This window comes from Sebastes fasciatus, chromosome 8 (genome assembly GCF_043250625.1).
Source record: "Sebastes fasciatus isolate fSebFas1 chromosome 8, fSebFas1.pri, whole genome shotgun sequence".
Taxonomy (NCBI): Eukaryota; Metazoa; Chordata; class Actinopteri; order Perciformes; family Sebastidae; genus Sebastes; species Sebastes fasciatus.
The window spans coordinates 13,412,022-13,437,984 of NC_133802.1; the positions used below are offsets into that span (position 1 = coordinate 13,412,022).

The 25,963-nt window shown below is 45.4% G+C and overlaps 2 protein-coding genes across 14 annotated transcripts in view; one reads left to right on the forward strand and one right to left on the reverse strand.

The window, feature by feature from the left end:
* camta1a (calmodulin binding transcription activator 1a) overlaps positions 1 to 25,963 on the reverse strand; it is a 346,100-nt gene that overhangs the window by 131,670 nt on the left and 188,467 nt on the right. For all 13 annotated transcript variants that reach the window (XR_012594914.1, XM_074643582.1, XM_074643587.1 and 10 more), the window contains one exon: positions 15,099 to 15,234. Coding sequence is in view for 12 of the 13 variants with exons in the window: in XM_074643582.1 (XP_074499683.1) it covers positions 15,099 to 15,234 (136 nt within the window). In the remaining variant the exon portion in view is untranslated. The remainder of the gene's footprint in view (positions 1 to 15,098; positions 15,235 to 25,963) is intronic.
* LOC141772528 (acidic mammalian chitinase-like) overlaps positions 1 to 25,963 on the forward strand; it is a 293,197-nt gene that overhangs the window by 26,527 nt on the left and 240,707 nt on the right. The window lies entirely within an intron of this gene.

Consider the following 25,963-nt stretch of genomic DNA (forward strand, 5'->3'; position numbering starts at 1 on the left):
CTTTGTGTTGCCTCTTCTCTGAATCTATCCATCTCCCACTCTCATTACCCTCTCCCTCGCTAATCTTCCCACAGGCAATAATATGTTCACCTTGCATAACAAGTTCAGGACTTGCCTGGAGAATGTTATATCTGTGGCGTCTGTGTTTGGGAAATTAGCATGTGTACACTCCCCGACTCCACCACCCAACTCTCTCCGGTCCTCCTCCTACCTTCTTTCCCCATCTCCATCTCCATCCCTTCCTCCCCCTCCTCCTCTGCCCCAATATGTTCTTCCTCGCTCTCCAACAACATGTGGCGCATATTCCAGCTGTTTATTAAACAATGCCAGAGCTTCCTAGGAGCAGGTGATGCAGTCAATTACTCCACAATTACCTGGGTAATTATGCAAAGGAGGAGAGAGAAGAGCAGTAGCGGAGGGATGAGGAGGACCTTGGCAGAGGTGGATCGGTCTGCGTTGGCAGTGGTCGGGGCCCGGGAATGGCAAGCGATTGAGACCTTGAAGTGACAGTGCCAGAGAGAGTGCAGCTATAAAGGACGATGTGCCCCCTCACCTGCCAAAAACATACACTCACACACATAAACAAGCACAAACACAGCTTCGAACATTCAGCTTCTGCCCTGACATCCTGACGTCCTAGGTGTATATGGCTTTTCTGAGTGCTCGAGCCTGCTGTTTTTGTTTTGGACAATAACTATACGGTGTTTCTGTGTTTTTTCGCTCTGCGGTTCGCCTCTACTCCCGTGACAATTAGGTGTCTTATACCTGAGAGGCAACAAAGGAAGGAGACGGGAGAACATTGTACATGGTAGTGAGGAAACAATGGGTAAGCGGACAGGTAAATCTGTAGGGAGCTGCATGTACTCCAGAGAGTCTTCATACTGATTAAATAAGTGGAGCTGCTTGTTTCCTTTTTGCTTTCAGCACCCTTTTTAGCGTATATTAAAAGCAGACATATTAGGGAACATGAACATTTCCTTTCTCTCAAACTCCACTAACAACCAGCGCTGCTCTGCAATCATCCATGCGGACTGTTTTACACACTGACAACGCAGCTCATGTCAAGCGGGCCTGACAAGCATGTCTCGGGGTAAATTGAACCACACAGTGGCTATTCTGAAACAAAAAGTGTCAGATGGAAGGAGAGGGCTTGGCGTATTGCCTGCCACGGGGAGCTCTATGCGCTCGGATTGAAAATATTTTCACTGGCGGGGTGAATAGTAAATTGTCAGCTCATCACTTAAGGAGGAGGATTGTTGGTGGGTGTAATACTTCCCCCAGCACATGGCTTCTCCAAATAGACTCAGCCCCTCTTAACTCTGACGTGATGCCCCGGCTGGAGTCCTGTCTGTGGACGCTAAGCTTTCAGTTGTGACTCTCCAAACTTTGGCTCACATTCGCCTCTGTGTTGCAGATTAATTCATAAATCCCCCCATCAAGAGGGGAGGTTGACTGACCAGCCAAAGTACAGACGGCCAAATTTTACTGAGGCGCAGTCGAAGGGAAAAGCATGGCAGAAAATAAGCGCAGACGAGACGGTGAGCATTTTGTGATCCCTGAGAAACCTGTTTTTCCTGATGAATCCTTTTAAAAAAGCAAACACATTTGTCCTTGGCAGGCTCTTTTTGTTGTCCACCTGTCTGTTATCGAGCAAAAGGGGCAGAATTAGATGGTCACATGACCATTCTGTGTTAGTGAAGATGGGCATGAGGGAATTACCTCACAGCTCCGTATCTCAAATCTGTGGGATTAAGCTCCATTAAACATGGAGCGCCGGCGAGCTTTATCTCGGGATTTCACTCTGAGACAGAGCAGAGGAGGAGGAGGAGGGAGTCGGGGAGGGGAGGGAGAAATAGCGATGAAACGTCCTTCACCTTTATCGACCAAATTATATAAAAAAAAGGGAGGGATGAGAAAAATTGCTTGCCTGTTCCACAGTACAATGGAGGGGAGCTTGGGCCATCTTACACTTGTGTGCATAGCATGCTTAAACACCCAGACGGCCACTCCAACCCTGTTCACTACCTCTGTAGCTGCTCCTGTAGCACACACACTGACAAACACACTCACACACACACAGTAAAAACAGGCCTCTCCCTAGGCACACTGGTCACTTAATGAGAAATGACCACTGCTGAGCCTTCACACTCCCTTTGCACTAGACAAAAACACACACACACAGCTTCACACAAGCAACTAAATTTGCACAATCAAAAAAGCTCCTCAATACTGGCTTCAAGAGTAAAGCGTGATTAATTAATAGTTTTCCTTTCAACTGATAAAACTGCACACTCAAAATTGGACTGTAATATTTTAAAAATGCACTTTAAGAACGTCTCATTAGATGAAGTGTAGGTCAACGCTTTGCCGACGAGCACAAGAGCATCCTTACATTTCTTTGCAAAGGATGACCACGAATAGCCTGTTACACGTCTTCATTTGAATAATCAATAACACTTTAGCACATTGTCTGTATCTACGTGTATCTATGTTTCAGTTTTCAGCGAGAGAAAATGAACCGGCGCTTCGCTCGATACATTAACTGTACAGCCTGAGAAAGGAAGAAAAAAAGTAAGCATGCTGGGAGCCGGGGTGGTCCAGTGATGAACACCTCCTGTGTCCTCCCTTCATCCTCTCTCTCTCTCTCTTGCTCTTCTCCCTCCTCTGGGCTGTTATTGATCTGATCTCCTCCTCTCTCAACTGGAGCCATGATTCATGTTGTTCCGACTGGCCCTCACTCACCACACACAGACACAGCTCAGTCATGCCCTCCCCTATCTATCTGTCCATCTGTCTCTGCCTGCTCTCCCTCTCTCTCAGCCCTCCGGCAAATCAACCTGCTGTCCGCACACAGGGCCGCCGTGGCCCCGTTTGCTCCTGTGTCGGATCATTCATCAGTATTGTCATTATTTTATTATTATTATTAGTCCTTTGTATGAAAATCAGGGCTGTTAAAGTTAACGCGATAATAACGCGTTAACGCAAATTTGTTTTAACGCCACTAATTTCTTTAAAGCATTAACGCAACTTGCGTATCAATCTTTCGGAGATTGTAGCGGGCTTTTAAAGCTAAAGTGAAGATACTCGCATCATATACAACTAGAAAACCTAAGGAATCCATTGGTACCAACCATGTCATACTAGCTTGTTGCGAAGGAGGTTGAATAACGCTCCAAACTGTCGCTAAATTTTGGCGAGGAAAAATTGTCATGGCCATTTTCAAAGGGGTCCCCTTGACCTCTGACCTCAAGATATGTGAATGAAAATGCGTTCTATGGGTACCCACGAGTCTACAGACTAGCCCACTTTATGATGATCACATGCAGTTTGGGGCAAGTCATAGTCAAGTCAGCACACTGACACACTGACAGCTGTTGTTGCCTGTTGGGCTGCAGTTTGCCATGTTATGATTTGAGCATATTTTTTATGTTTGATGCAGTACCTGTGAGGGTTTCCGGACAATATTTGTCATTGTTTTGTGTTGTTAATTGATTTCTTATAATAAATATATCCATACATTTGCATAAAGCAATCATATTTGTCCACTCCTATGTTGATAAGAGTATTTAATACTTGACAAATCTCCCTTTAAGGCACATTTTGAACAGATGAAAAAATGTGATTTAATTTGTGATTAATCGTGATTAACTATGGACAATCATGCAATTAATAAATATTTAAATCGATTGACAGCCCTAATGAAAATATTGTCATTCCATTAGTGGTCTTTCTGGATTGTCTGTCTTACTGACTTACATATGATGTATGATGAAAATCACTCATATACCGGAATACATCCAGCTGAATGTATAAATAACTTTTAAATCCTATTTCCAAGAATCAAAGGACAGTTTCCATCAATTGTTTGTGTGTGTGTACGCCATTGCTACAATATATACTATTTCCCTGTTTATTCAGGCTTCATCTCTCAAAGTGTTCCAGTCCATTGAAATGCAGTATGTTCATTTTTCGAAAAAAAAATAAAAGAAAGCTAGAGACAGACAAAGAGAGAGAGAGAGCAGAGAGGAGAGAGAGACAGAGATGTGTATAGGCCTTGCAGCTGCAGGAGCACATAAAAGCCCAGCTTCAGCCAAGGCCCCTGCTCCAATGTGTAGAAATTAATTGAGTGAAAAAAATCTGCTGTTTAAGGTTGAAGTGGGTTATGGGAGGCAGTGTAACAATTGTTTTCTGTTTGCCAGGGGCTATATATCGTTCATTCCGGCTTTCTCTCTCCTCTCCGCTCGGCGCTCGCCTCTCCCTCCCTCCTCCCTCCTCCCTCACCATCCATCCACCTTCTAAGCCTCTCTTGCTCCCTCCTCTCCCTTTCATCAGTCTTTTATTTTCCACAGTCCACAGTCTTTTTGATTCATTTTTATCTCTCCCATTTTCATCTATCACCTAGGAGATTTTTTTGGGGGGTATCTTTAAACGTAATTTTCTAGCAATAACAAGCTCCATTTATGAATTGAGGTTTTACTTTATCGGCTTATGTGTGCGTTCAGTGTGGAAATTCACTCGCATGCAGTGTGTGGCACACATACATATATACATACAATAACAAGGTTTCTTCCCCTGAGATTCTGTCAGTGAAACTGAACACATGCACATAGATGGAATAATTTGTGTGAGTGCAGCTGTCTACATGCATGCATCATTATTTAGCGACAGTGACATTAACGGGGGACCGGTGTCGACACACAATGCAGAACAAGCTCAGCACCCCCTTGGGCTTAAACAAATGACTCATTCTCTCTCCGCGTTTAAGTGTGCAATAGAATTCCACAAATGTCTGTTGTTGCCTTTCATTTCGGCGCCATCAACAAGAAATACATATCAAAAACAACAACAAACAAAAGAAAGCAGCAATTGAAAATCAACAGCGGCGACATACAGTAGATGCACGCGGTGCACGCAGGACATAGAAGCGAACATCTATTCAGATTACTTTGAAAAGAACAAGGTTAACAGTGATGTAAGCGCCAGGAGGGGAATCAGAGAGATGTGCGAGGCGAGATGACGGGAAGAAGACACAAAGTTATGACTAACAAAACTTAACAAGACGTTAATGAGGGGACTTTTATCTGCATTAGTAGATCCACTGTTGCCCAGAGCAGAAGGGTTAAACCTGTTTCCTGTGTTAAACTCCTCTTTAGCACCCTTTCATGTAAAATATCAAACCTTTCAATATCACTGTGAGGAAAAGCACAGTTGCTCGCCCCGTATAATTCTATACAAACACTTAACCATTCTCTTTGAACTTTGCAGCTCCACTCATTATACCTCCTTTGAAGAGTGAATGCCGGAGCAATGCTACATTTTGATTTTGCAGCTATTAAATGTAACACAGCGGCACATTACGGTGCATCTAAACCTCCGTGTGTTGCTGCGTGGTTAATAATACATAGGCCGCATGTGCAGAAAGCCAGCAGAATAAATAGCCAAGCGAAAAAAGAGGAAGATAAAGGTAGCCGATGAGCAGGATGCTCGAGTATAACAAATTCATCTCTCTGCAAACGTCAATACACAAATATTTCTTTTCTGCAGATGAGGCAGAAAAGCTCCTGTGGAATCTCGGGGCCATGCTGTACTGCCGTTTTTGAGTAAAGAGGAGATAATGTCGCTGGATGATTCCTCCTCAAAGCCCTTGCCCCCTCGGTGTATAGTAGCCTCCTAAACACCGGTGCTGCGCTCCCCTATCTGAAGGATATTAAAAGAACCAAGTGTTCCAGAGCCAGCAGGGGAAAGAAGAGATGCTTCTGCCAAGGCCTTTACAGCATCCGAAGAAAACTGCTGCTCTTGACATGGGGGTCTGCCTTCGCTACAGGAATGGCCTCATATTAACGGAGAGCATTGGGGTAAGCTGCTTTTTTCAAAGGGAAGAAGCAGATGGAGGTAAGAAATAGAGAGGGTGAGAGAGAGGGAGAGAGGGATGGAGGGAAGGGAACAAGATAAAGACAGATGGGGAGAAAAGGGAAACTCGCAGATTCAGTAAAAGGCACGTCCTGAAGAGCTATCCAAGGCATTTCGAGCAATCCATATAATGCATTTTACGGGTTTTCAGGAATAGAAAACCACTCTTTGATTCTACTCAATACTCCAGACCTCGGCTGACCCTGACCTGTAGGCAGAAATGCCCGAGAAAAATGTGCGGACCAGGCAGAAGCCGGTTGTAGATCATTAAACAGAGATTTTGCCAAAGAACTTGCACCCTAACACACTGCAAGGGAGGTGAGCTGATGCTGAAACTACTTGCTTTCCTTTGAACTCCCACCTTTTGAATTCAAGTGAATCAACTGATTCCAGCAATGGTTTGAGGTCTAGACCGGAGTGGGCCTCTCAGTGCATAACACTGCGCAGTGTATCGCTCGGTTGGTGGTGTTTTCTGAATCTCTGAAGAGTATTTTGGCCCGCATCTGAGAAACGGTAGAAAGGAGAAGCCTCGGCGAAAGTCGCTCATTAACATAAAACCCAGGCCGTGTGTGTTGCCCAGGGATCCGCGCTTTGCTCACGAGACCAAACAAAAAGGAGAATTCACAAACCACAGAGTCATGCAAAGCCTGCTCGCTGCCTGCAGTGCTCTGTTTTCTTCACCCTCTCCGCAAACCTCTTGCCCCTACTTTGCATATCTGGAGTTGGTTCTGCTCTGCTGCTCCCCAAGGGGGTTACATATATCAAAACGCTGGCAAACTCACTCGATTTGGTGCACCAACAGTATTAATAAGCATAACGAGTGACATGCGAAGCGCTGGGAAGCATCCCTGTTTACGTCTCTGAAGAGAAGAAGAGAAGAAGAATGGATCGTATGACTCTTCGTCATCTCCATTCCTGCATTTCACTGTGCTCCATTATTCTTCTGAATTGTTTTTTTACAGCAATGGAGAAGGTGTTTGTGTAGCTGCTGGACAGTTCTCTCTTTTTTTTCACTAGAACCCAAGAGGTAGGTGGGGAGCTGCATTGGGGAGCCTTGATAAAGCCAGTCTTTAAATACACCAGACCAGCACATACGGTTACTTCGCAAAAAGTCAAGGCCGCTCCCCCTTCTGGGGTGAAAGAAAACCGAAGATCCCATTGACTTCAATGCAATTTGACGTTTGATTGATAAAACGTTTGTTTTATACACATTTCTATAATTATTTTACAATCCTGCCTGAACCTAAGCTTTCGTAATACCTTAATGAATGAAGGTTGTTCCTTCAGTGTTCCCCTGTCCAATACAGTGGCTGGATATTACTTATCTAGACATATATACATATTTGATTGAATCACGTTAGTCTAAGTGTCGTCTGTACATAACCAATGTGTTAATAGCCAGCTGTTTGATCTATAGGCTGAGATTTAGTTGGAGATGACAGTCTGATGCTGCTATAACATTATTGTATTACTGTACTACTGCAGCAGCCTCCCACTCAAGCTAACATTAGCTGTCACCAACATCATTTAGCCAGTTACCACACTGACAGTGAAAAGTCACGTATCGCATGTGCCTCAAACCTCAGTGTGAAAGGCTCGGTTAACCCGCTAAAACTAACAGCTTTTCATAATTTTTCTCTCCTGTGACAGCGAGTTTCTTTCCCCCCAAACGGAAGTGTAGCCTCGGCGATGATGCCATGCTGGTCTGGTCTATTATATCTTTTTTAGGACATGGCAGGGGAACAAACTGGAGATCAGCGTTTTTGGATTTATTGTTGGTGCAAACCAACTACACAGCAATTCGTCGGCATACCGTTATTCCTATCACCGGTTTGTTTAAAGTAGAGGATTGGAGACATGTTGGAGACAACTTCTTCTGCTTACGCTGTTACCGTTTATGACGGACACATGATTGTTTCCCCCCAAAACAGTGGCGAGCCTACTCTGGATGGCGTTTTGCCGGTTTGATGTATGGAAATCCTCAAGCTTTGCGACAAATTAAAATATTTCTCAGGCATTTCCTCCTAACCGTTCACAATAAAGAAGGGGACCCCCATGGAGACACCTCAGTATGACAACACTACAACATGCGGCAACAAGTGGTGAACTAAATTACTAGTATTTTGACGGGCCCCTTATACATTCTCTCCCTACAGCAACCTTTCCAAAATTAGCCCCCTTCAAATCCGACGTGCTGGATTGAATTGGCGATAAGGCGAAAGGTGAAAGGCAGACTGAGGGCTTAACTGCTGCTGAGTGATTCGGCAATTGTAAGAGGCAAGAGAGGAAAACTAATTACTGGGGTCTTAAAGGAAAAGCATGGGTAAAGTGGACGCTCCCAAATGCTAGGGGTAAGGCGTTCATGTGGGAAGGCTTTGGTTCAGTCGCTAATAACAACATAACAACCCCCATTAAGCCATTATGCTGGAGAGGGGATTACTGCTTTAATCTACTGTGCTGGGTAAAAAAAGAATCACACAATAACTAAAATGGATATCTGGCTCCATCACCTACCTCCCGTGCATGGCAACATCTAAAGCTATATTTTGCAATAAGGCAATAATTGCATTTGTATCCACTGTGTATTTGTTCATTATTATACCATGAAGCATTTTCTTTTCTCTCTTCCCAAGGTTATGTTTACCTTGTATTAGCATGAATAAATGAGAGGACCTGCAGTCACTAAACCATATGCTTCCTGTGCCTATGCAACCGCTCATTGACTATTACTCTACTGTATGTGAGAGCAGAAGGGTTAGGAGTTATAACCATGGTAACCGCTCTTTGAAATATCACACACAGATTGGTCTTAACTCCTCCACAATCAGGTAATTCAAAAAGGAAGAACTAGCTGTGTGAGCTCCAAGGCAAAGAGGAAGAAATAGTGAATAACAAAGCAGGCTCCGGGAGAAAAGAGGAGACAATGGAAACAGTAATCGATTTACTGTCTTTACAGCGCAGGCAGCTGACTGTTGTCTAAAAGACAGCCTATAAGTTGGAATAAAAATGGAAAATACAAACTTTTATTCGGGCTTTGGGGCATTGCCTGTATCAGTAATCTGATCTTAATTTCACAGTTGACTTGGAGCAGGGGCAGGAGGGAGAGCATGCACGGTGTCACCTCCTCTCAGAAACAGGGGTTTGTTTAGTGCCCTCTCACATCTGGCCTCGCAATCTGGCGGTATCAGCCGCTGCATCTGTAAATCAGTGCTACTGCTGCTGCTGAAAACACACACAGCCACCCAAAGCAACTCTATTTCACAGATATGCAGCTAGTGTGATTGTAACTTACCAAGTGGCGGACTCGGGCTGTCTGAGGGGCAGGGGCGAAAAAAATAAAAGGGCACGAGTGGGGCACGAGCACGCAAAATGTTTCTAGCATGTAGGGCAGCCTATACGGCACTGCATCACATTTTCTCCACTGGAAGGGCACCCTAGAGGACACTTTTTCATGTTTTCTCCACTGGACGGCCATGCAAGGGGGAACTTTATCATGCTTCTCCACTGGAAGGGCACCCTGGAGGGCACTTAATCACGTTTTCTCTACTAGAAGGGCACCCCAAAGGGTACTTCATCAGATTTTCTCCACCATACGGCCACTTTATCACGTTTTCTCCACTGGAAGGCACCCCATAAGAGCACTTTATCACTTTTTCTCCACTGGAAGGCACCCAAGAGAGCACTTTATCATGTTTTCTCCACTGGAAGGCACCCTAGAGAGCACTTTATCACGTTTTCTCCACTGGAAGGCACCCAAGAGAGCACTTTATCACGTTTTCTCCACTGGAAGGCACCCTAAAGGACACTTTATCACGTTTTCTCTGCTGGAAGGCACCCTAAAGGACACTTTATCACGTTTTCTCTGCTGGAAGGCACCCTAAAGGACACTTTATCATGTTTCCTCAACTAGAGGGGCACCCTAGAGGGCACTTAATCACATTCCTCTACTAGAAGGGCACCCTAGAGGGCATTTTATTGTGTTTTATCTACATTGGGGAATCCAAGAGGGCACTTTTGCTGCATTTCTTTCGAACACGGGGGACAAAGGAGGGGCAGCGGGTTTAAATTTTTTTCCCATCATGTTTTAACAAGCAGACAAAAAAGTCCAAGTATGAAGCTGTGCCTCCAGAGAGTCATTTGAATTCAGATATAAATGTGCTTGGATGGACAAAAGAACTTCAATGTTTGATTTGCTGCGAAAGGAAGGGCTAGACTACCAGCAAAAAAGATGAGTTAAACGTTGAAGGTCATGTGATATTGAAAGCCAATGCAGTGTAGCATCCAGCGCGCATCCACTAGCATCCACTCCATTACAACATTAGCAACTAATGTTTTGACATTTGTCTTCATTATTATCAATGAACAGAGGCGATTGAGCCACCAGCATGCTCCATTACCTTCCTTCATTGCACAGTTGCACAGTTGAAATCACACATTAGGGTGGATCCAACATGAAATGACAAGTTACGGGGCCTAAGGACGCACCAGCTGATTATTTAGGTGGTGGAGGGGTGAGAGGGCTGGGTGAAGGGATGGCGGGGTGGAGGCTGAGGCAGGGATGGGATTCAGGGAATTGGTAGAGAACTGTATTGGCATTAAAGTCTAGGGAGCGCGGGGGCGCAGAGCAGAGCAGCACAGCACACCTTAAGAGGAGAAGCTCATTTCAATCGGTATAATTAGCCTGTGGTAATGAAATAAGTCAGAGGCACTGCCACCTTCACTTAAGAGAAAATCGATCTGCATTTTAGGGAGTTTATTAAAGCTTAGGAATAATGGGGAGAAAGGATAGAAGAGGTGGAGGAGATGGGGGGGTTAAGCCGACGTTAACAGCTAATCAGATAAGAAGAGGTGCTAGCATTGGGGGGTAGGAGCTTGACAAGAAGCAGAATGGAGATCAGGTGGAGTTTGTCAAAGCAGATGTGCTTGAGGTCTCTGCTATTTCACAGCGAGAAGCCAGGGGATGCTAGAGCTATGCATACTATGAGACCTACAGCCTGAATTAAGATGACATCACTCTGTGGGAGAATCAAAACCTGGTGTAACCAAAGATCCTGACTGATAGACAGCCACTAGACATCCTCATTAGAGTGGATGCAAGGATCCCCGCGGAAGTTTGGCTATATGTCCAGGAGCTGGTGAGTTGGTAAGAGCAGGGTGTGGTGAGATAATCGCTGATGGACATCTCTCCTCAGGTGCCCCAAAGGCATGCTGGTTTGCTGGGGGTGCTGCACGCTCATTTATCCAGCCGTCTGGCCAACTCACCTGGAGTGATGGGGGAGACGTCAGGAAGGCAGGCTGCTATTTCACGGCCTGTTAAGCGCTAATGCCGCAACATGCCCTGCGCTCCAATTTTAGGGAACAGGGAGCATTACCGCCCAACTCAAGGTTCTGTCCGTCTGGACTGTGGACTTGGAAGGTAGTGGAAGGAGGATTTGGGGCAGTTAGGAGAAAGAGAGGTGGGGAGTAGAGCTGGGCAATGTAAAATCTAGAGAAAGAATTAAAAAGACAGGGAAATGAAAGAGAAAGATGGGTGGAAGAGAGAAAGACATAGAGGGAGAAAGAGAGTAGATCCTGGTTTACACGGGCTGCTGAGCCAGCACTGCGGAGCAGACAGGACAGCAGCAGCACGCACTGACATCTACTCCTGCCACGCTAGGCTGCCTCCTGCAGGCCCCAGAAGGCCCATCGCTCCCGGACTCGCAGCCTTTCTCTCGCCGGAGCCACTGAACATCACTGGCCGGAACCACCCACAACACTTGTCCTCTCTGTGCACTAAACCTGGCCCATGTAATAACCACACAACCTCTATTAAGCACTGGATGGCTGGGGAATCGGGGCAGCTACAGCACAGTGTGAGTGATGTAAAGACTCCCCTGTAAAACAAGTGAAGTTGTATCAACTCTTTGCGTTCCGCCTTGTGAAGGTATGACATGAATTATGTATTTAAATGGATCGTTCTCTTCTCCTTCTAAATAGAGTAGTAAGCAGAAATAGATCTTAGCTCTTTATCCTCTCCTGTGGTCTCGTACTTTCGCTGCGCGGAAGGCAAAGGTCAAGTCATTTGGATGTGCTTACAGTAAACATGACGGTGCATTACGGGTCATGGTTCCCATCATAGGCTGGTTACAGCAGTGATGGATCACCTCTCACTGTCAGTCTTGAGGGGTGAGGGGTTTAAAGGACGTGACTCAGGCCTTCCAAGGCTGCAAGATGTGTACACAAACACACAGAAACGCACCACACAGTCTAAGCAGTGTAACTCAGCATAGACAATGAGTGCGCAGTATGTGAAATCGCAGTAGTTATGGTCCAATTTCTATGAGATCCCATGTGGCTTTGCAGCCCTGAGTCAGTTTCTACCTCTCTCTCTCTCTACACTAAGCTCACCTTCACACCTTGCACTGCTGCTAACATTGCAATTAGCTCTGGTAAATTAGACTGCTTACAACATATCGGAGCTCACAGAGCAACAACACAGGACACAGAGTTACACTCAGTGAACAGACGTCAGTATAGATGTATGTGAGTCATGATGACTTTGCTTTAGTACATCCTTTATCTTACGTCGTTGCACACTGTACACTTCAGGTTACAACTGCTATTCAGCCGCTGACTGCTTATTGCTACTGATGGACATAAAATACTGTAATAGTCACCAACGTCCACGTCAAGTGTCGACTGGGATGTAAAGAAAAGCTCACTCTTCAAACACTAGAGGGTTTATTAATGGGATATAATCTGCCCCCTTTCTGTTTCCAGTACGTACTGCTTCCGTTTCAGTCTGGTTAAAATCCAAACCACACCACCAGCACCACGGCGCAATAATGCATCATATGATGTGCGCCATTTGGTGCCCCAAGGACACATCGGACACACCGTGGCGAGTCATCAGGACCACACAGCATATTATACAGCACAATATGTAGCACATAAAGTGAATCTGCCCTGGATTCAAGAGTCTTTTGTGTGTGTTTTTTCACGCGATTCCTCACCTTAGGAGCCAATCTCTTCAGCTATGGCTTGCCAGGAAATGTCTTTTTTTAAATATAATTTTTATAAAGCAGGGACTGCTGGTCACAGAGGTCTGGATATTTTTATACCGTAACAGAATGTTTCTCCTTGTCCACTGTGTGACAGCTACAAGACCACAGAAGAACACACGCTATCGCTGGCCAAGAGAAGTACCGGAGATACAGAGGCTGTGATGTGCCAGTTGAGAGAGTTGAGAGAGTTGCTTTAAAGAGAAAAACGGCTGTTTTTTTCTGGAGCATTGACCAGCGTTGATGCTGGAAAATAGGACAGTGGCATACAGTACAGGAGTCTGTTGGGTGGGGGCAGCGCTTCCACGTGTGCTGAAGTGGGCCGCGATGATATACAAGACAGCAGATGTGAGGTAGATGTGGGTACATTTTCATCTGACATCTGGTGCCACTAACTTTAGATATACTTTTATTAATATCGTTTGTGCATGCTTTAGGACTGCTATAGGGGAACAGCTGGCTCTTGTAATAACTGTACAAGCCATGTTTACCAGAGGAGAGCAGGTACTACTCCTACCATATCATACCCACCCCTTCTTGAAGGAACATTTTGAGGACAGAAATTAGGGGTCAGTCATAACACCATCTTTCTTTATTACTGGAGGCAGGAAATCCACAATGTACAATGGGGGTGGAACCTGGGTAGAGATGAAGCTGGTTTGATGGCCTAAAAGATCCGTCAGTAAAGGTAAACTCATCCCGAAATACAAGGGGAAATTGGCAACTGTGACCCAATTCTGTTGTTGAAACAAAAAAGCATACTTTGTATTAGTTTGACTGAGAGGTTGGAACTACATTAAAATACTGTACTTAGGGCTGGGTATTGATACTCGATACCTGTAAGGTATCGACCGAAATAACTCAGTACCAAGTAGTATCAAAACTTCTCCAGTCAAACTTTACCTGCAATCCATCCTTTTTGTGCCCAGATCTAGAAAAAAATTACTTTTTCTATGGTTCTGCTCGCAGCCAAATGTTCTTCGATTTAATGCAACGTGTGATTGCCCCACTACTGCAGCATCTGAAACCCATACAGCCGGGATTACCTGCCTGAACACGGAGATGTCTGAGCCGGCGGCTAGCAGCTAATGGTGCTAACGGCGTGAACAGCGCTAACAATTCTGCGGGGATTGACAAAATCAGAGCCTACATGCTAAACATCACTGCACATAATCTGTATTCACATGTTAATACAACAGTATCAATGCAAGTCGGCTGTAAACCTTCTGTAAAGCCAGGACTGTCAGAAACTGGAAACAATATATAACCGTCCAAAAGGATGGATGTGTGTAGTCCCAACAGGTTATCACACCACTGCAGGACCAGAGATGACACTGAGCTGGCAAGGCCAAGGAAGAGGCCATTTTCTTGGAGTGACAAATATCTGGAGGAGTACAAACAGAGAACAGAGCCCCTGTTGGGAGAATGCCTGAGCTTTGTCTTTGTCGCGCTGTGTGACACAGACTCACAGCACCACTCCCTGAGGTGTGTGGTTATGTGTATGTGAACTACGGGACTGTGTTTGTGTGTGTGTATGTGAGCACACACACGAATAGGACACCTCTAACTCTACTCTCTCTCAACTCCTGTACTTCTAGTATGTGTGCTTGTGGCTAAATACGTGAAAGAGACTGAAAGCAAAGGAAGTGAAGGAGTCTGGGGCTGCCTGGTCTCATATACGGGACTGCTGATAAGCTGCATTGCCGCCACCTCAGGTTGAGCAAAATTGAGCCTGGGTGAGCCAAGGACAGATACATCTGGGCCTTTTATGGCGGCGGCTGGTATGCGGAGTGACGTGGAGTGAGGTGAGGGAACGCTAGCTCCACAGCGCTGCTTCGAGCCAGCAAGATTAATGTAGGCTCTCTGGAGCAAAGGCAACATCCAGAGCCTTAATAAGGTACAAACAATCGGTTCCACTCCACTGGCTTCCCAGGGAAAACTATTGTTGTGCCGCATTGTTTCTTGGTAAGGCTCCTCAGAGACACGGGCCGACTGCAGCATGTGACTGTCTCCATTACAGCCAGGGGAGAGCTCACTGTAGACCTGTGTTTGTCTGTGTCAGGGTGAAGGCTGGCTCTCGCCCATCCCCTCCCCGCCAGATCCCCCCACACACTCCCGCTAAGTCCAAATTCTCGTAAGCGCACTCACCTCGACTCCCTGCACTTTCAACTTCATGTGATCCTCCCGTGTGGTCTTCCCGTCTTTCCTCTTCTTCCAGCAGTAGCCATCCTTTCTGTACTTCACCTTCTTCCTATTGTACAATATCATCGACCCATTCTGCGGCCTGGATCCGTGGAGACAGGACAGAGGGAGAGCAAAAGAGAGAAAGATGAGATGAGAAGGATTTTTTAGGCAAAGCTACAGCACAGCTCGGGGACTCATTTCAGAGATGTACAAAGAGGCCCGACACGAGTCCGCGCCAGGCAGAAAATGCACCAGTGACTTAGATGACAAGACTTCTTTATGGTGTTTTTCAGCATTGGTATGCAGTTTGACAATGAACAAAGCTCCCTTCAGCATACATTTCTCCCAATGAGAAGTGTGTGCTGAAGTGACACTTCTTCTCACGGAGTAAATTACATGAAGGGCAGTGTGTAAGGCGAGCAGCATGGGTGGTGGGAGTGGAGGAGGGAGGGGGTGGGGGGGGGGACTTCCTTTCCTTATCTCTCATTCATCCAACTTAAATGAGTTGTGGTGTTGGAAGTCCCTCGGGGGAAGCGAAGATCCTCCCTCACACTCCATTCATAATTCATTCTCCCTCCACCAGACCACAGCCCGTAGGCTCATAATGATATAATGTAACTATTTGATGATAATCTGCCTTTCCACTTCGATTTGTAACAGAGGCATTTGGCGCTCAGTGTTAAACATTAACAGAAAGTGTGGCATAAAACATTTATGGCTTACTCAACAATTAGTGAGCAGAGTTTTTTTTTTGTGTGGGTGTATTTGTATTTGTGTGTATTGTGGAGTGGCCGAATTAATCCATACATATGCCGCACTGCACATCAGTTTCCCACGCACTTTTGCACTCCTCCAACACACACACACACACACACACACACACACACACACACACACACACACACACACACACACACACACACACACACACACACACACACACACACACACACACACACACACACACACACACACACACACACACACACACACACACACACACACAGCTGCTATGATTTGGAGCTCTACCAAAATTAGAACGGTGTTTGGGGCCTCGCAGTGAGTGAGCGGGAAAGCCGCCTGCCCGATCTGCTGAGGAGGCAGCGTGACTGTTGAGGGGGGCTTAACCATCCAGTCAGCTGGCGAGCCTTGTTAGCCGTGTGCTCGCTGCTCACATGCGTCGGCGCGACACAGACGCAAACTCATCAAAGTGAAGAACAAAAGCTGGGTTTCTCTAACAATATTCAAAATAAGAAAACCCAACGGTTGCTTTGCATTGTTTTGTTGTTTATTGTAAAGTTGTTTTTTTTCCATAAGGTTTATTTATAACGCTGCATGCATCATTTTGCAGGGCTGCCTTTGGGGGCCAAGGCGCGTGTTTATCTTGGTATCACTCATCAATCATTTTCCCGGCCGGATCTCAGGGGCCAGCGGAGAAGGGAGGAGAAGGGGGTAGGTGGGGTCCCTGCAGTCCCCCCTCTGTGGCCCCTGACAGCACCTTCTAATGAGAGACGCCACTCACACACCGACGTGCTCGCTCCCTTCTTCCCTTTCCTCCTCCCTTCCTCTCACTACAGCCCTCTCTTCTCGCCGTCAGTCAACTCGAGCGGCGCACCGGGGACCGTCTTTGTCTCCTCCCTCGCTTTTCTCGCTCCCTCTTGTTTCATCTGTCTCAGGATCCCTCACCTCCACTCTCCCACACCTCCCTCTCCCCTGCTGTTTCCTCCTCCTCGCTCACTGCCCTCTCTTGTTTAGCACTCAGCATACTTTGCAGAAAACAACTATTAAACAGACATTTTTATTGGTCAGTTTGAAAAGTGGAACTGCTCAACGGCTGCGTGGGATTATACACAAAGTATAAATTGTGCTCTAGTTTACAGCATCCGTAATGTCAGCCATCGCGGAGGCGCGATCATAAATGGCACTCGTGAACTAAGGACTGCTGCAATCTCGACGTGTACTTCTGCGGATTTGCATCCCAAATGTCACTTGAAGGACACTCATTTGACATGCCTGCGTCAGCACTCGGTATCAATCAAACGGCAGAACGGCCCTCTCCAACGGCGCGATCCGATTATTTGTTTCGATATCATCCCGGGGTTTTGTCCTTCAAAAAGATACCAGGAGTGTGTGCTTCTTAAAATGTAGCTCTGCTTGAGACAAAAAGATGGGCGCGGATGAGATAAGGCAGAAAATCAAATGACACGGGGCTATCTGATCTCCTCCAGAGCACTGGAAATTGGGGTGAGGCTTCGGTGTCAGAGGCTCCACGCCGTATTTATCGGCTCTGCGCAAAAACTTATTCGCTCAGCTATTTTTGAGGGACGGTTAGGTAGATGCTATTTTCAATTCAAGGCACTTTGGACCCGGAGGAGAGAGACTAGGCACCCGCTCTGAAGGAGGTCTGAGGCAGAGGCCAGTCTAAAATGCATGCTTTGGCAATATAATGTCCCTCCTGCTGTCTCCCTCTCTCTCCCTCCCACTCATCTCCTACCACTGTATACTTAGGCGTTTCAATTAATCTTATCAGAATTATACATATTTATACATGAGGGGGAAAAAGCTAACTGCTCTGTTATCAAAGAAGCGTGACAGGAGGCTCTCTGTCTCAGATGCCTAAATGTGGCAGATTAATATGGAAATACAGGCCTCTGACAAAGTGCACACAAGCTCCACAGCCGCCTCTCTCCTCTTTGGAGTTTGCAGCGATAACAAGCTTTACCCTCAGGGCGGTGTTAGGCCTTGTCCAGTCCTTTAGGAATCATTCATTTACCCAGGTAATGGCATTCGCTCAATCAGATTTGTTCATTTGAAAAAGTCAGGGGAGGGTGGGGGGGTTTATGAGGTTGGTGACGTGTTCGGCATCGGTAACAACGCCAGAGCAGGGGAGCCCTGGCCCACAGGCAGAACACAGCTCACAGGCTCAGCTTCACCGTCTAAAGGCCGATAGGTGCTAAAAGAGGAAGGAGGAAGGAGCTGAAATAGACAGACAGAAAGAGACAAATCTGTATGAGAGATTCTCCTGTTCCAACAGGGATCAGTGGAGAGAATCCACAGCTCTGGTGAATCATCCGAAAATCCTAAAATGTTCTGTGAAAACACAGCGATGGAACTTTGAAATGTACTGACTTGAATAAACATATTTTTATAGAAAACAAACAGTGTGCAGACACGGTTTTGAGCAACTTTTAGCTATTCATAGAAAATCAAAACAAACAAATCATAGTACTTATAATACAAGGAATAACTATACTACAACTATTACTGTACTACCGGTCTCTGAACTACTCAACTGTATCAAGTGTACTCTTGTCAAAAGGGTTACAGAGAATGAAAGATTTCGGTCTTGGTGAACCGGTGTAGCAGTAATAGCTGTGCTCGAGCCCCTTTCCTATTTCCCATGATGCCCTGGGTTTGATTAATACCATACATGCTGTTTTTCTCCCCAGCAAGCTCAACTGGCAGTGCAGCCTGGAGAGGAGAGGAGAGGAGAGAAGAGGGTAGGAAAGGAAAGGAAAGGAAAGGAAAGGAAAGGAAAGGAAAGGAAAGGAAAGGAAAGGAGAACTAGAGAGGAGAGGAGAGGAGAGGAGGGGAAAGGAAAGGAGAGGAGAGGAGAACTAGAGAGAAGAGGAGAGGAGAGGAGAGAAAAGGAAAGGAAAGGAAAAGAAAGGAAAGGAAAGGAAAAGAAAGGAGAGGAGAAATGGGCCGGAGAGGCTTTGAAGATCGGAGGGCGAGCTGGTCGGGGCCTGAAGTTGCTCAGGAGGGAGGCGACACCTGCTGTTCTCAATTACCCATCAGAGCCTTCAGCCATCATAGCCTTTACCCCACTGTGTCAACAACACACTCTCACCTACTACTCATCCAAACACATCTACACACACATACATTTGGTATCACAACCCCACACACACACACACACACACACACACACACACACACACACACACACACACACACACACACACACACAAGCCCTATTAAGTGTAAATATGAGGCACAAATATGCCCCCGAGCACTCACACATTTACACATACACACCAAGTTTGTGGTAACCTTGTTGCTCCATCTCGGGATAGCATTAATAGCAAGACGAGTGACAAACGTCAATAGCACACTGATGCTGGTCATTACTGGTTCTGTCAGTCACAGGTAAAACATAGGTCACATGTGTTAAAGCACCTGTGCCTGCAAACACACACTCGCACATCTGGAGCTGTCGACGCCGAGCAGAGGTGTTTCCACGCATAATGTAATTAGACTTCAAGCAACGGCGCTCTATTAGATGGCACATCATCTTCGAGCCGGATGTGTGAGCAGAAAAAGGTGCTGGCGCCGCGTCGGGAGCTCCTATCTGGACGCATCACGTGCAATTGATGACTCGCAGATAAGCCGCTCCCTTCAGCCCTGCCAAAGAATGCATCAGGAAGTGGGGCGTTCGCTAAAACTACTTTAAATGTAAATCTGCCACGGCCTCAGGATTGAGATTCATTGTCTGCGCTGCTCCGAACCCCTCCAGCTCCCCCGCTAGTGTTCGTATGTCGAGACGCCGCAGGTCGCGCACCTCTTTGACTGCCAATGAGGCCTCGGCGCCTGGTCACTGTGATGCCCGCAGTTCTTACTCGTTTAAGTCCTGAGTGGCCTCAGCCTTCAACCATGAATGCTTAATTATATACTGCCTGGTAATGAAGGGGTTGGTGGGTCAGTCAGCTGGAACAAGTTGCACAACATCTTTTAAATCATATCGCATCATCTCTTTTTCTCCGTAACATGTTAATGTTCTTTCTCTCTGTCTGATAAATGGTCATCTTTAACCCTCTGAGACCTGCGGGCAATGCTGACAGACTTTACTGTCTTTCAGAGGCTGTAGCAGGTTCAGTTTTAGAGCTAGAGAAGAGGTACAGATATCAAATGAAACTGGAAAACCTATATCCATTGGTACCAACCATGTCATGGTAGTTTGTAGGGAAGGAGGCTAAATAATGCTGTAAATTTAGGCTAAATGTTGGCTAAGACAAATTGGCATAGCCATTTTCAAAGGGGTCCCTTGACCTCTGACCTCAAGACAAGTGAATGAAAATGGGTTCTACGGGTACCCACGAGTCTCCCCTTTACAGACATGCCCATGTTATGATAATCACATGCAGTTTTGTACAAAAACGATGCAGTTTTTTGCATGCAGTATAAATGTGTTATTTTCGCCTATTCTACAATGGCAGATTTTAATATTTCTGCACAGTGGGGTCCCTAAACAATCTTGCAATTACATAAATTGGGTATCACCGTAAAGCTGAGACTCTTGTCAATCCAATGAGCCCAATAGTATTCCCCATAGTAGCCATTTCATTGTAGTGAAACCACGTTTTAAAACTTGACCTCACTGTATAAAATGACCTGTTGTGACCTCTAGGATAATCACAGCCTCATTAAACTTTAAAAACAAAACCTAGAGACCTAGAGCATTCAGAGGATGGATGGCTTTCCTAGCTAGATTGACAATAAGGGGGTTTCTGAGCAGTTTTTCCAGAACAGAAGTGCTCGCCATCCAATCTTTGAAAAATGCAATTCTTGCAGAAATCTCCAAATGTCAAAAGTTTTTGATACCAAATCACAGCATGACTTTTTTTCTATGGTGTTCCTCAAGGTCTTTGTGTCTTAATGTGGTATTTTGGAGGGATTATTGATCATTTTTATGAATTCTTTAGTGGTAAAAAATGGTTAAATTTAGCACCAAATCTGTGTAATCTAATTGCTGCCACAACTTGATGCATAATAGAGCATGGAAATTGCCATCATATACTTCTATTATAATGTTCTAAGCTCTTATACACTTTCACAATATATTTTAATGAATTAAACAATTATTGATTATCATTGATTTTATTTCTGCATCTCAAATTAATCTTCAGGTTCCCAGCTTTCAGATGATGTACACCACTTCTATGTGACATTTACTGTTGACCTGCTATCACCCCCTGTCCCCCGCTAAAAAAAGACAAAAACAGTTCTATTGCGGGTCTCAGAGGGTTAAAACGAATTAAGGATAATTGAGAGAGAAAACGGTGACAGCAGCAACTAACTGAATTAGACTGAGATGAAGTTAAGTTTCCCAAATATGATATCACGTATCTCCAAGGCTGTACAGATGGAGCGCAATGTTTTGTTTACCCAATGTGTTCGACTAAATACAACAGTAATGATGAGAGGGTGGCTGGGCCCCTGGAGTTGTAATTCAGGGTAGGGAGACAGATCGCGTGCCTCCCCTCTTCCTCTCTATCTATACTGCCAATGACTGCCACAGAACTCGGGCCCCGGCCGACTGCCCTCCAGCACAAAACAGATGTTCCCCCCGCACTTATCTCAATGAAAAAATCACAGACAATTTACAAAGAATATAAATTACGGTCGTAGCTACACATCAGCGTCCCTGTCCCTGTAAGACCTTGTAAAGAGGATAAGGGTGAATTGGTGTGGGAGGGTGGGTGGATTGTTTGGAGACAACATAAGGCGGATGGAAGCAGTAGGGGAGGGGTGGCGGGGGGTGGTGGTGTTGCTCTTATCTGGTCCACAGCAGCCCAGCAGAATGAGAGGGGAGGCTGGTGACTGGCGGTGATGCTGCGCTGATAGCGCTAAGCCGGTTTCATGCACATTTCAGGGAGGCTACCATCACTACTCAGACTTAAAGCTCTCAGCTCCCGCCAGTGGATGAGGTTGGGACGTTATTTACAAATAGCCATGTCATACACTGGTTACACCGCTCCTTTCTCCGTGTCAACACATACACACATAGCAAGTTAGGGCTAAATGTGCGGCTTTGATGTACAGCTTAGGTGACATGGAATTTGAATTTCAGTGCTTGTAAGATTTTGACTGTGAAGACATTTCTTATTCACTTGAAATGCACACTGTCGCCGTATATGTGTGCGTGCGCGCGCATATAATATGTTTAACTGCGTTGAGATGTTGATGACTTTCAACTGTTTGCTCAAAAGGCTTCCACATCACATTTGCGGTGAATGCTATTTTCAGCCTTTAGTCAGTATGCATATGCTCACTTGGAAATAGCGGCTACAGAGACGATGATTCATACCTCGCATCCTCTCCGCTAATCTCCACAAATCATCCGTGGTGTGTCTCAGTGCGTTGTAAATAAAAGGTGCCATCAGAATGGAGCTCCTCCGCGGCCCCGACTCCTGCTGACAACTGCATGCTGTGTGCATCGTGCACGTGCGGACTTAAGTCCTGTAGCACTGCCTTATTATGACACTTTGTAAAGAGGATGCTTTTGTACTCTCAATAATGCATGGGCAGCTGGGAATTGCATACAGCCTTATTTTATGTCATGGGGTAAGAGTTGCTGTTTTAGCAGCTTAAGCTCTCCCATGGTAAGAAATACTAATGCAATTAAACCTAAGTCGAACTAGACTGCAGCAAGAAAAAGGTCAGGTTTTCATTATTAGCAACAACAACCTTGCTTTCTATTAAAACGAGGAGCAGGAGAATTCAGCCACAAAGTTAATGATGTGGTCGTGTACTTTTAAGAGCCAAATTCAGAACGGAGGATCAAAGATTTTTATTTATCTTTACTGACTTCCAATTAATGCTATATGCAACAAGTAACATGAAGTTGTGTTGTGTCATTGGCAGTATTTATGATAAAAGTATGGAATAAAAAGCAAGATCGATCAGAAGAAGAACAGTAAAAGACAGATGATATAACCTACATTATAACGCTGGACCACAAACTGTACAACCTTAAAAGGATAGTTCGGTGTTTTGAAGTGGTGTTGTATGAGGTACTCATCCATAGTCAGTGTATTACCTACAGTAGATGACAGTCAACATTCCTCCAGTTTGGAGAAGCAGACAGGAGTTACCGCACGGAAGCAAAACTATGTAATGCTGTGGACGGGGCCGGCAGCAAAATGTATTTTAGCCACATAAGAGAAAAACTGATATTGATTTTTTTTTAGGTAGGCCTAAGTGTAACTCTATATTTAGAATATTTTTACCACTTTACCTTATCGTCAGGCAGACCTCTCCAGTGGGAAACTGAAGCCATTGTATCTATCAATGCTCTCACCAAAGCCACCAGACTCCATTAAAAAAAAATTTAATTTTACCTCGGAGAACACGACTTTGGTGAATCCGAACTAACCAAAGTCACACCATAACACAAACAAACAAACCGATCGAGACAGCAGTAGACCAGCAACTCCCGTGTTCTGCTAGGTAAAATTAAAGGATTTTTCAATGGAGTCTGGATGCATAGGAGAGAGCACAGATACTGGCTTCCATTCTCCATCAGAAACATAGACTGTATAGCCACTTCCCACGGCAAGGTAAACCAGCAAAAACATTCTAAATACAGTGTACACTTAAACTGATATTGATTTTTTTGGGACGGTCTTTCTATTAGGTGGCTAAACTACGTTTTGCTGCCGGCCCCGTCCACAGCAGTACATCACTTTGCTTCCGTGCAGTAACTCCTGTCTGTTTCTCCAAACTGGGGGCATGCCGACCGTCATCTACTGTAGTAATACACTGACTATAGATAAGTACTTCACTCAACCCCACTTAAAAAAATCTGAACTATCCCTTTAAACCTTGTGCCTGTCTGTGCTAGCAAATGTTTATATGAATGAATGTGCATATTACTATTATTCTTCATCTGTATAAAATATCTAAAGATATTACACTCAAATTCTTTAAACGTATGGTTTCCTCCTAGATGTCATGGGGATGACAAAAGGACATTGAAATCCACCTGAGGTGGGGCGAGTTGTCCGTCTCACCAGAGTCCAGGACAGAGACTGGATGGGGCAAGGACAGGCTCTCCTCCCCATCATGCCTCATGCCAGACTTATGGCTTATGGATCACCTGGGCATGGCCCTCCTTGTCTCTCCTCCAGAGCCACCACAGTGCCACTGACCTTCCCCTATTGATCCCCCCAGTGACGGAGCACAGCTAAGGCCAGCTATTGAACCACGTATGATTAATTCACAAATCCTGCCTTGTCCACAAAAAAGGTAAAAGAACAAAGCACAAGCAGTAGGAACAAGTGAAAAGAGGACGGATAAAGAGCCAGCGAGGTCAAAAAAACCCTCCACTTTTTAAAGTGAGACAGAACTACGGAGTTTGAAGTGCTGCTTTACAAGCTGACCAAGCTATAAAGCACATCTCAGAGTCCCTTCTGTCACAGAAAAACCATCAGCACAGTGACGGGAAGGGGAGGGGGGTTGAAAAGAGGGAGTAATAAAAAAGAAGAGTGAGAAAAGGGAACGAGACAGACAGGAAAACAGAGAGAAAGAAGAGAAGGAGCTATTCTTCCTCTCCCGTCTCCTATTCCTTGGTCCTATTTTAGTCACGAGGATAGACCAGTGAGGGCGAGAGGTTGAAATTGAGCTGTAACTCTATCTGTGTGCTGGAGCGAATCAGAAAGTCTATCCCACCTTTCACCTGGGAATCACAGCTCTCTCTGTGCCCTGTCTGGTCACCATACCAACCACAGCCAGGCATCATGGGATTAATTGGAGCCCAGGGCTCAGCGGCAGCTCAGGCGCAGATAGAGAGCGAGGGGGGAGAAGGACGGACATCAGCCATGGTCAAATGATGGCGGCCATGCAGATCAAATCAAATTTCAGGCATTGCTTGCATTGCCGAGATGATACGGTCTTGAGGTATAGCACTAAACCGTATTGGAGCCCAAGCCACCTCCGCAGTAATGCTCGGATTGGATTCCAGGATGAAGTTCACGGCATAACGTTCGTTTTTCTTCTCTGATCCCTGTGTGTGGTGTGGGGATTTAAACACAAACACTGACACACTGTGATTCGCCTCCGTAAACACAACCTGTGCCAGAACGTTCAGTTATACAGAGCGTCGACAGAGGGGGAGCCCACTGTGTCGTGTATGGTCTTGATAAGAGATAAAAGGAAATATGACAGGTGTGGATGAGTCATGTTTCACAGCAAAATCAGTGGTTGAACAAACAAACTTTTTAACATTTGACTAGGGACTGCTGTTGATTAATGGGCGCTGTCCACCAGAAATAAACAGCATAAAGATAATTAGAAGCTTGAAAAAAGTGAAGCTGTCAGTAGCTAAACTCATAATATTAAAAGGCTGAGCAGCGGTGTACCGGATGCCAATGAAAATGTTATTCCAGTATGACGGCATTTCTTTCCCACAACCGCTAAATGAAATGATAATACATGCTGGGTCACTCATGTTAAATTGATGGCAATTAAAAGTGGTTTCAACTGGAAATATTTTTATAAATGCAGTGGCTGCTTCTGCAATCAGTTAATTTATCGATCATCAAGAGGAGCTTTGACTAGCCGCTGCACTGCTGCAACAGAGCAGTGTGTGGCACAATCAGTATGATCCAATTCTCTGCAAAACAGATTAGAGCTGCTCAGCTGGCCAAAAGATCAGACTGTTGGGAAGCTTTCAGCTGTGAATGTGTGCAACTGTCAGTGTGGATGCAGGGCATTCAAAAGAAAATCTACTGGTTTAACAAAGTAAAGAAGAAAAAAAATAGACTGAAGAGAAACACGATGGCTAGCCCTGTTTACTCGTTGACAATTAAAAGTAGACCATGCTGTTTCTGGAGTCACTGTGGATTCTCTGACCACTGACTGTAAAGCGGTGCTGTGAACAGACATGTTGCAGAGTTACTTTGGCGATGGATGGAGGGATGCCCATCCAGGCATGACCTAATGCACAGACAATCCTTATAGAGTGCTGCAGGAATGAGTACTAAAACCTGGAAATGAGTTGACATTTTTGCACTTCCTCGTCTCAAAGTCAATGTTTTCTTTCAGATGCC